This window comes from Podarcis gaigeae, assembly GCF_964106915.1.
Source record: "Podarcis gaigeae genome assembly, chromosome: 12".
Classification (NCBI taxonomy): domain Eukaryota; kingdom Metazoa; phylum Chordata; class Lepidosauria; order Squamata; family Lacertidae; genus Podarcis; species Podarcis gaigeae.
The window spans coordinates 37996191-38008107 of record NC_139688.1 but is presented as its reverse complement, the minus strand read 5'-3'; the positions used below and the strand labels follow the sequence as shown (position 1 = coordinate 38008107).

Sequence of the window (11917 nt, the reverse complement as noted above, 5' to 3'; positions counted from 1 at the left end):
ACAGTCGAAGGCAGACATAATGAGCCCCCATTTTGTCAATGCTCAGAGAAATGGCTTAGGCGCTGATATCACCAGAGCAGTATTGCAATGCAAAGTCAGGGGATGGGGAAATAAATTGTTCAGCCTCTAGTTGTAGAACACAGTTAAAATAAAGACAGGAGAGAAAGTGGCCTTCACTTCCTCATGTGAATGTGAGGGGTTGTGGATGTGATACTATGAAACAAGGCTACCTATAAGAAAGAGAAGATAGGTCACAGTTACCAGAAGCCTGGAAACGAAGAATGACACACTTATCTTTTTCGATAGACTTGTAATAACGAGCATAATGTGATGAGTTTGTTTTGATGCACCTGAGTCTAGTTAGTTGTAGAATGAAGAGTACGTATGGTCACACAAGGATTAGTGTGAGCTCATCATAAAGTTCTCTAACATAGGATACGAAGCATCGTTTGCAACATTATGGGGGAGCAAGGGATCTTGATCCTGCTTTGGGGGGCTAGTAGAAATCAGGTGGTCAAGTTCCCTAGTTGTTTCAGCAACCGATTCTTACCTTTTTGAAAATAACACCTATTTATCCCTTTCTTTTTAAACTCCTCATGCATTTTGTATGCACAGTATACATCTCTAATGTCGGCCTCAGAACAAAATGTATATGAAATACTATATAGGCATTTTAAATATATTTAGTAATGCTATTCAAAATGATGAGATTTGTATTCTGTAGCTTGGTCCAGACATACTGGGAAACCATGGTTTCCCATTACATGTATAGATGAATCTCAGGCTCAAGCCCTATCCTTTCCCTTCTCTAACACACACCAGGAGTAAGCTGGAAGTACCTGCTTTTGATTTTGAACTAACCACAGTTCTGTTGTGATGTCTGAACTCGGAGTACTGTGGTTTGCTTAAACTATGGGTGGCATCCAATGGAATTCCACTTGCTCATTTGAACTTCTGGCTTGTCTTCTCCCTCTCCATTCCTCCATGCCCCCCCCCCCAAATCTGCTGCCCAAAGTCCCTCAACCCTTCAGAGCAGATTTTGGGGGCGCAGTGTGGGGGGAGCTGTAGGAGAAGATGAAGAAGCCTCACTGCATGAGCCAGACGTCTGCTCAAGTTAGTTTGGATCTCAGCCCACGGTTTGAGAACAAACCAGAATTCGAAACCGCAGTTTGATTTGTTTGTAACCCGTACTAATTATAGTTCAGGCACAGTTTCCTGAGTTCAGATGTCATGGGGAAGTGTGGTTACTTTAAAACTGCAAGCAAACGCTTTGATCAGCTCTGACATATGCAAAAGGAGGGGAGGTGACATGGGAGTGTGTTAAGTGCAAGGCTTGCTGAACATTACGCACCAAAGAGGAAATCTTCATTGTGTGTGAATCTGGCCTATGTGTAATTTTCAGAGCAACGAATAGAAGATCTAAAGACTTTTCGACGTTTTAAGGCAGTTCCTTGGCCTAAGGAAATCCATTCTAGCCCAAGGAAACAGGGCAATGCAGCTCTCATTGGGGGTTCAGTTCCTTATGTGATTCTAAGAAAAAGCAATTCATGGCAAGAATAATTTCCCATCCACTAGGTAAACGACTCGGGATTCATGTGTATAAGAAAACAAGAATCTTACACGGGAATCCTAGGCATATTTACTTGGAAGTAAGTCTTGTTAGGGACGTGGGTGGCACTGTGGGTTAAACCGCAGTCTAGGACTTGCCAATCAGAAGGTCGGCGGTTCGAATCCTCCTGATGGAGTGAGCTCCCATTGCTCGGTCCCTGCTCCTACCAACCTAGCAGACAGAAAGCACGTCAAAGTGCAAGTACATAAATAGGTACCACTCTGGCGGGAAGGTAAATGGCGTTTCCATGTGCTGCTCTGGTTCGCCAGAAGTGGCTTAGTTATGCTGGCCACATGACCCGGAAGCTGTACGCCGGCTCCCTCAGCCAATAAAGCGAGATGAGCGCAGCAACCCCAGAGTTGGCCACGACTGGACCTAATGGTCAGGGTTCCCTTTACCTTTTTAAGTCTTGTTAAGAACAACGGAAGCTGCCGTATACAGCTGTGCTTTTCCCATACTGTTTCCCTTGAGACCATTGGAACACCAGTGGTGGACTTTGGGCTCTCAAATCGCAGCTGTGACTTGTGTGACGCTAAAATTCAGCACCCCAGCCTATTGCACTCTGTCCTACGGTATTGTTGTGGTGTCCCAACAGCATGGCACCCAGTGCTGCCACACTGGTTGCAGTTCCCTAAAACTGCCCCTGCTGTCACGTCCAGCGGACTTGCTGTATATATGCACACTCAAAATGTTGCCGTGGTGGGAGGAGAGCTCTGTGCACTAGGCCCTTGGGCTCTGGATACCCTATTCTAGAAGTTAAAAAAAAAAAATTAAGGGGAGGGGATGAAGGCAGCACACCCCCATGGAATGCCTCTGTATAGGAATCTGCTAGACTACAGATTCTGAGATGCACCATTGATCCAATCCAGGTCATGATCCACCCAGATCAGATCCAGTGACTTTGGAATCTGAGTTGTGCAAATTCCTCCTCCATCCCTACGCCCAGTTTCCTGGATTTGGGCATATGTTTTGCTCTTTATTGACTGGCAACGCCACAGAAAACTGCGACTGACATAATGAGATCTGCCCTCGTCTTATGCCATGAATTTTTACAACAAAAATCTTACAAGAGTTCCCCTAGCCCTGATGACTTACAAGCAGACTTCACCTGTGGTTAAACTGCTTTTAACTTTTACTATTTATTAAAAACACTAAATCAGGATCATAAAATGTATGAGGAGGGGGGTTCCCCCCCCTTGTGGGTTTTTCCCTCCTCTCTTTTTTTTTGACAAAGCAAAAGCCAGTGCAGCTGTGGATAAGTGGCTATTGAAAACAGTGACCAAGCAGCTGTTTCTGGGTAAATGGCTGGTGGGCCTGGAGGCATTATGGTTTCTTGAATACTGACAGAAAATTGTACAAGTAGCAAGAAATAGGAATAAGAACTTTAGTCTGCGATCCTATACCCACCTGCCTGAGAGAACGCCCCACTGATCTCAGCAAGATTTACTTCTGAGTTGGGTATGTATAGGATTGCAGAGTTAGTATTTAGCACAATAAAGATGCTTAAAAAGGAGGACAATAGCTATGAGGGTTGCCAATAGGTGTAGAGGGAAGGACAGGGACAGAAAACACAGTGGAAGCTCAAAATTCGTTTCAATGGCATCGTGGTGGTAGGCTAGAGGCTTTGGACTTCTGGATGAGAGAATGTTAAGAAAGTGACAGAATGGCCAGGGAGGGTCAAGATTTCTATCCCTTGGAGCATTACATAGACCACCCGCATGTTTTCAAACATTCATCCAGAAAGAAGCAGGCTAAGGAAACCAGATTTTACCAAAATACAAGGAAAGGAGGGAGCCAAACATTCTGTAGGATTGAAACTTGGTGCCACAACACACTGAAATCCCAAGCGAAATTCTATGCATGGAGAATTACAGATGATAAACAGTTTGGACAAAGGAAGACGAGATGGAGAGTAGGACCAGTTGGGCGCATTGCCATAATTTGCTTTTTTGAGCGGATAACTATGTAAAGTATGGAAACATTTTTCGAAACAGAAAATAGATATGCAAGGCTACGGATGTGTTTTAGAGCCTGGTGCTATAGGAAAGAAAGAAAGAAAGAAAGAAAGAAAGAAAGAAAGAAAGAAAGAAAGAAAGAAAGAAAGAAAGGAATTATGCTGTCAACCAGGCTTCTTTGTGTATTTATAGTCCAATTATGCCTAGTTGCCAGTGTGTAGCTGCTTAATGCTTCTCAAGCCTTGTTTTGGCTAATAAGTGGCCCTTTAACACGTTTTCGCTGTAACATCTTGCAGTGGTGAGAAGGAACATCATTATGTACAGGAACAGTTTGGTTTAAATGTAACAAACAAACAAAGAATACAAACAAACAACTGGTACCAGAAAAACCGGAGAAAGCACCAATGCGTTTCCCAAGCTGATAGCATAGTCATTGCATAACTCCCTTTATTATTACTAAGTATAAAAGACATTTTATAAACTATAAAATTGGAACTCATAGTCTTTTGGGGGCTGAAGAGTCCTCCAGATCTGAGATAACTTTTTTTTGGGGGGGGAAAATGCCTTTAAACCAGAAAGGAAATCTGATATCACTTTTTCATAGCAGTTCCTGACCAATAGGTTTTAAAGGATCGGATTCATATCTGTTCTGTGGCTTGTGAGCTGACTGAGGGTTGAGCTTCCGACGACGTCGCTGACTGTTGATGAAGTTGTGATGGTGTTATGCTGGATGACTTGTTGCTGGGAGCAGGCAGGGACCGGACTTGAAGGAGGACTGCTTTCAGGACCTGAGAAAGGAACAAATGAAGGCTCAAGTCGACATGGGTAGAGGAAACTCACTTTCTCCTCCACTACCCTTCCATTTGCCCCACTTTTTGCAGAATATTACAATGCTGCTAAACAGGCAGCAGAGTGTAAATGGCACAAAACACATGAGAGGAAATCCAGAACCCAGATATTCAGATTAGGACATATTATTATTATTATTTTTATTATTATTATTAAGTTTATGATTAGAAAGTATATATCTGCCTTAAGCCTTAAGCATTTTGAGGCTGCAATCCTCTACTCACTCACATAGGAGTAAGACCGACTGAACTCACTGGGACTTGCTTCCAAGCAGACAACTGTAGGATTGTATAATGACACCTCAGTGTCCACAGTAAATCATCACTGTGCTACTTGCATGTACTGACGTATCATCTTCATGAAGTCAGAGCTGCTCCAACAAAATACTGAATACATGGCCTCTCCTCTCCAGGCTGCCTTGTCTCCTTTCCAAGCACTTTAATGGGGCTCTGAACGAGGTGAAGCTGGGAAAGGAAGGCAGTGCTAGTCCCAGATTCCTTGAACCCCCAAAGATACATGGGAATCTGGAAGTATGAGTATAGCGGGAAGGCACTGCTCTCTGAGGCATTATACAGCCTCGGCGGAAGGACAAGATGGCATTCCCTCCCCAGTCCAGTCAGCAGCTGAATCTTACTTCCACAAAGGGCAAAGTTGTGTGGTACACAAAACTCTGTCCACTAGTACCTCATCAGTGGACTAATCTACAGTGGTCAATTAAAACGTTAAAAATGCGTTATAAAAATGTGACACCAGAGGGAGCTGTAGAGCAGTGATCTGTCTGCCTGACTTCTGGCATCTGCTGCCTGAGGTGGCTGCTTCACTTTGCCTAATGGTAGGGCTGGTTCTGGAGTCTTCTCTGGCCCTAGGAATTTATGGTTGCGGTTGTCTCTGGGGAAGTAAAAGAGATCCTTACTCCCCAGGTGAAGAGAAGTAATGAGCTGGAGCAGCTCCGAGTACTAGTAGCAGCAGCATTATTACAGTTTATTACCTGTCCTTCCCACGAAGGTCCCAACAATTAAAACACAGCTAACATATTAAAACACAACAATTCCCAATGCTAAGAACAACTTCAAATTACAATAATAAGGTGGGTCCTAAAAATATATGTCTTGGGTACCAAAAGCCAAGGCGAACAGGTGTATCCTCAGCATTCACCCAAATCTGTACAATGAAGGTGCCAGACACACCTCAGTGGGGAGTTCCACAACTTAGGGGCCACCACAGAGAATGCCCCGTCTCAGGCCACCATCGCCATTGCTTTGGAATAACCAAGAGGGCTCTTTTCACCAATCTTAGCACCTGAGAGGTGCTGTAAGGAAGGAAGCACTCTTTCAGGTATTTGGGGCCTGACACGTTTAGGGCTTTATTCCGACCTTATTTGCACTAAACTACAACTGAGGGGCACATTAAAGTGCAAGTAGATAAATAGGTACTGCTCCGGCAGGAAGGTAAACGGCATTTTTGCGCTGCTCTGGTTCACCAGAAGCGGCTTAGTCATGCTGGCCACATGACCCAGAAGCTGTACGCCAGCTCCCTTGGCCAGTAAAGCGAGATGAGCGCCACAACCCCAGAGTCGGTCATGACTGGACCTAATGGTCAGGGGTCCCTTTACCTTTACAACTGAGGGGCACCTCATATATCAACAAACCTAGGTTTGCCACCATTTACACACCCAACTGGCAGCACAGCTCAGCTGAGCTCTCAAATAAGAATACCAGTATGACATCCATGTTTGCAAACACAGGTTTGTTGCGCTCATAATTCATATTGCTTGGTGCACAACTGAGGCTATGTTTTACTTCCAAGCAGTACCACTTCAGGTAGGGGCTTGCATATACAGAAGCAAAGAAAATAATAAAACCATGCAAGAAGCAAGAAGCGTTTGAGGTGATTTTCTATGTGGTCCCGACTTTTCTCTTTCATTTTTGGAGGGCTATTCCAACTATGTGAGCCGTCCGCTGCAACCTGAAGCGGTACAGCTTTGCCATGTAAATTGGCACCATCTTTGATGCTTCCCTCCCCCCCAGTCTCAAAATCCTTTTTTCTTGCATCTCTAGCTGTTCCTGTACTTTTAATGTCCTATATGACATTTTTATTGTATTTACCATTCTAAATTGTACCCTGCCTTTGAAGACCTGAACTCAGTGACAGCCAATAGATCAAACAAGAAAGCAAATAAATAAAATAACAGTAAACTTATGGTTTAGGCTGCAATCCTATACCCACTCCTGGGAGTAAGCCCCATGTAACTTACTCCCAAGTGCATTGGGGCTTACTTCTGAATGGGTATAGATATAGGATTGTATATGGAAGGTGCAATGCCCAGAATAAGAACAACAGGGCTAGGCATTACTGGACATTCTGAGGCCTTTGAGATGCCTCTACCATGTATATTTTAGTACTGAGGCTTCTCTAAGTCTGAACTGTGACACTGGTCCAGTTTGCCCATAATGTTAAACCATAGTTCATATTTCACTTTGATGGTTTGGCTTTACAGCAACACACGGGCTCGAGTTTGCATGTAATTACAAGCTGTGGTTTGTTGCTCCCAGATATTTAAATCTTGCTTTAACATTGAGTGCAAACCAGACCATTTTAAGCATTGGTTGCTAGTATGCATCACCGCAGGTGCTTTTCCTCCATGCTAACTTCATGCCATTCCTAAAGATGGTTGAAGGAGACTGTTTAGAAATTGAGAGGTTAGGTCAAAAAAGAAATGCATCATTAGTACTTAACCTATGATAATATAAATATGTTACCTACTTACTTAGGTATCCTTGCGATTCTTTCTGCATGGCTGTTATTGGACAGTCTTTGTGTGTTAACAACAACTGTTTCAGCTGTGCTACCTCGTTTTTCAACATGGAAACCTCATTCTGGAAGGAGATAAGACATTTTTTACTTTAATAAATGTATACATCTTAAGAGGAGACAACTTTGCATGCTTTTCGTTGTAATAAATATAGTAGGCTTGAATACAGTTTGAATCTTCATGCAATTATTTTTTCATTGTAGATATACTGGGACAAAATCCATATCCTGCCATATGCCTTAAAGTCTACTGTGTATCTGCCATCTCATTTTATTTTTTAAAAAATCAGTCTTAATAGGATTTTTGTTCTAGACCACGACAACCACAGCAAATGAGGCAGCTCTACTGCTCATTAGGATTGTGCTTTAGGATCCCAGCACCAGATTGCTGCTTTGTGTCCATTTAAAACAAAACAAAACATTAAATTAAATTCTACATATTTAGCAGTGGATTGACAATGAAATAACCATTTTTTAAAAATAAACAAACCCAATTCTGACAAATGTAGCATGGTGTAGTGGTTAGAGAGTCCAGGGTTTGAATCCTCACTTGGCCATGAAGTTCATTGGGTGTGACCTTAGGCAGTCCCTCAGCCTAACCTACCCCACAGGTTTGGTGTAGGTATTTCCCCTTTGGGGAAAGGGTGAGATCTAAATGCAGTAAATGAATAAATGAATGGATGGATAGATGATAGACAGACAGACAGAGAGATAGATAGATAGATGATAGATAGATAGATAGATAGATAGATAGATGATAGATGATAGATAGATAGATAGATGATAGATAAATAAATGAATAAATGAATGAATGAATGAATGAATGAATAAATAAATAAATAAATAAATAAATAAATGGGCTCTCATGTATACACAGTGCTTCCTTCCTCTCCCTCTCATGTGAATGAGCTCTGTATGCATATTACAGTATACAAGCAGCTCAGGATTGCAACAAATATCCTTTGAAATGAGGCCCAATATTACAAAAGACTTTAGCTACAAATAAATGGATTGGAGCCTCGTGTTATGCTCTGGAAATCGAAGAAGCTTCTGTTTACAGAAGAAGAATTGTGTCCACAGAAGGGGTTAGTCCATTCAAAGAGCAAAAATATTATCAAAACTTAAACTCGTAACTGTTTTAAAAAGAGAACTACAATGGCTCTATTGGCTTGCCTGAAAAATTATCTCTTCTGCAGTATTGGCTAGGCTAGCAAGGTCAGACGCAATGAATCAGCGATGGAAATAAGGCGTGGAAATGACTGCTGTGGTGAAAATCATCCCCGTAATCCATACAGACTATATTCATCCAATTCAGAAAAGACCGTTGCGAATCGGACGTGCTTGTCTCTAGCTTGCACATGCATACGTATGATGTAGCATTAAGCACATCCTTACAGCTGAATTTTAATTCACTCATCACTTTTGCAAGCAGGAAATCATATTAATTTGGTAGAAATGACCAGTTTTTATATTATATAAAAGGCTTGTCACCAATCTACTGCCATTTGGTATGATCCCAATTGGTGTCAATAAATTTAACAGATAGATTCTGCTTCACTTTTTCTTTGAAATAAAACAAATTATTTCAGAAAAAATAATTTCTTTTGTATTTGGTTGTATGTTTGTTATGTGTATAACCTTAATAAAAATGTATTTGGAAAAAAAACAAAAACAAATTATTTCAACTCCAGCAGAACATTTCTGACTATCAAATTCATTAGAAATCCTATAACATAGGGAAATCTATGAATTTTTATCGTTTCTCTTTCATATTGAGCTGCAGCATATTGATTACAATGTTTAGATCACATTGTCTAGATTACAATGTCCTACAGTGGAACTGGGACCATATAGAAGACAAAGAAACAGAGACAGGGGGAACCCTTTTTCTTATGGTTAAGTTGCAATCCACCTTGAAATTATCCTTTGTATATTATCATCTTATAATGGGGTGCATTCATTCTGATGTGATTTGCACACAAGAATTTCCCATTCTGTGCCCATTGATTGCGCACAGTGAACTCTTTTGGTATTCCCTGCCCACCTTACAGTCCCCCCCCCATCCTTCTGGGTTTACCCAATCTGCCTGATTCCCTCTCTTGTATGTGGTCAGTGCCATTTTGGCTACATAAGGACTGGCATCCTGCGAATGAATTTGCTATTACTACACAAGGTTGTCTTAAGATGTCACTGTGTGCAGTGAGAAAAACGATCAGTGCAGAGTTTAGTCTACTTCAGACCATGGCTCTGTACTTAAAATGGAGGGTGAAGATCATTCGTTCCCTTTTGCTGTCTGGTAGTACGAAGGAGAAAGGCCCAGGCTAGATGAGAAAGGCTTCCTATCTCTGTGCACATCACTCATCTATTCCATACCTGAATATAGATGCAATGAACAAAAGGTGTTGTTTCATGCTGTTTGTTCAGAATGTCTTTATATGTGAGCTTGCTTCCAAATCTTGACACTTTTCTTGGTTAATATGTGTGTGTGTGTGTAGATAGATAGGATAGATAGGATAGATAGATGATAGATAGATAGATAGATAGATAGATAGATAGATAGATAGATAGATAGATACAGAGATAAAGGTAAAGGACCCCTGACCATTAGGTCCAGTCGTGGCTGACTCTGGGGTTGTGGCGCTCATCTCGCTTTATTGGCCGAGGGAGCCGGCGTACAGCTTCCGGGTCATGTGGCCAGCATGACTAAGTCACTTCTGACGAACCAGAGCAGTGCACGGAAACGCCATTTACCTTCCCACCGGAGTGGTACCTATTTATCTACTTGCACTTTGACATGCTTTCGAACTGCTAGGTTGGCAGGAGTAGGGACCGAGCAACGGGAGTTCATCCTGTCGATGGGATTTGAACTGCTGACCTTCTGATCGGCAGGTCCTAGGCTCTGTGGTTTAACCCACAGCGCCACCCGCGTCCCTAGATACAGAGATGATAGATGATAGATAGATAGATAGATAGATAGATAGATGATAGATAGATAGATAGATAGATATTGTTCAGATTCTCTGTGTTTGCGCTAGTAGCCTAAAGTGTAGCAGCACCAGTTTAAGTCAAGAAGGTCTTGCTGGTGCAGCAGTGACCCAAGATGCAGACAGTGCCTCTCTGTGTCCTAGGCATGTCCTAGACAGCAGCCCGCACCTGAAGTTGCATGTTTGTCTGGGTGAGTTCTTCTGCTTTCTTTTCCAGTGACATCACCCAGACCTTCCTCTTCTGTCTGCAGCGTGTGGCAGCTGCTCGGTTTCGTTCCAGAAATTTCCGCCGCCTCTCATCTGGGTCTTCGTCCACCACTCTCCTTCGGCGCCCCCCAGTGGGCTGAGGCGGCTGTATCGTCTGTGTGGGCTGCATCTGTTGGGCTGCTGCTGATACCTAATGAGAAACACAACTGATCTTAATTAAGTATCCAATAAGGGGATGACACCATAGCTGACTGTGGAATAATAATAATAATAATAAAGATCAACTGTAATAAAAAAAAAAATACGACTGGGATATGTTCTTTGAATACAGACATTTTGGCAAGATATGAGAGTGGCAGAAGTTCAAAGACTCAACCAGATGCCCTTAAATTACTCTTCGACTAACAGCCTGCATGGACCAGGAAGATGTTTTGGAAAATGGCCTTTTTGAATTGCAGCAGAGAGGATGTTTTATTTTATTTTATTTTGCTCCATCGTATTAAAAAAAATATGTTTCATTTCATTTCAAGAACAGTTAAAAAAAAAAAGCCAGTCAGTTCAAATGTGAAACATCTAAATCACACCAGTGACTTACATTAATCACAAAACAGAAGGAGCCTTGGGACCCTTAATTTTGTTCCTAATTTAAAGGCGTGCATTTTCCTTTGCATGTCTTGTTTACACAGATAGCTATCCTGAGGTAATAACCCATTAATTTGCTGTGCTTTGGATTTATGAGAAATAAATAAATCTTAAGATGGAAGCAGGCTTTGAACCAAGTGGGCAATTAAGGGGTGTCCTATTATCCCCCTTTTCCATTTTCTTGGGGAAACTGAGGTGATTCACTGATGAGTTTATGGGAACTAAAAAGAAATTAAGTTCTCAGAACCATTAATGTGACAGTTCTGTGAGGAACTGGAACACCTCATAAGACACATGATGGATTTCATATTGGAAATGCTTTCCATCTCAACCCGTTCATGGGTACTACACCAGGGAGGACAATTCCAGGCCAGTGAGCTAGCTCTGTTGGCTTCCTAGCTTTGCACCAACACGACATGGTCCTTTCAAGTAAACAATCCCTGCAAAACCTTCCGGAGTGTCGTGAAGGATTGCTAACACAGGCTGCGCCACACATTTTTGCCATCTGAGTTTGTGAATGTGCCTCAATTTTTTTTACAATGACACCACAACAACTTTCAGCTGCTGGTTGTTTTCCAAATAGTAAAAGTCAAATGGCAGCACACGTAGAAAATCCAAGTTGTTTGACCATGACTAAGGCAATCACTACTTTAATAATGAAATTACCATTGTATGCCCAAGCATAGGCCCCATGCCATCCATCTCACATTTTAGCCTTCTTGCTGGATTCTGTGAATTGGTCCTCAGTGTCTATCACCCCCATCTTGGCTTGAGAAGTTAATGTTGAGTAATGCCAGATGCCCCTTCCAGCAGGGATATGTATGTTGCCTCTACAGCAACACACCTGAAATGTAAAGGCC

At 42.1% G+C, this 11917-nt stretch overlaps 1 protein-coding gene across 8 annotated transcripts in view; it reads right to left on the bottom strand.

The window, feature by feature from the left end:
• Nucleotides 1-2379: 2379 nt before the first annotated feature.
• The window catches only part of CREB5 (cAMP responsive element binding protein 5), a 264608-nt gene continuing 255070 nt past the window's right edge, over nt 2380-11917 (bottom strand). For 7 of the 8 annotated variants that reach the window (XM_083705954.1, XM_083705953.1, XM_083705955.1 and 4 more), the window contains 3 exons: nt 10378-10605; nt 7181-7289; nt 2380-4352 (listed from right to left, as the gene is read on the bottom strand). In XM_083705954.1, coding sequence (XP_083562080.1) covers nt 4189-4352; nt 7181-7289; nt 10378-10605 — 501 coding nt within the window. In that variant the 3' untranslated portion in view covers nt 2380-4188. Of the gene's footprint in view, nt 4353-7176; nt 7290-10377; nt 10606-11917 lie in introns of all 8 variants that reach the window. The other variant, XM_083705957.1, reaches the window with a different exon arrangement.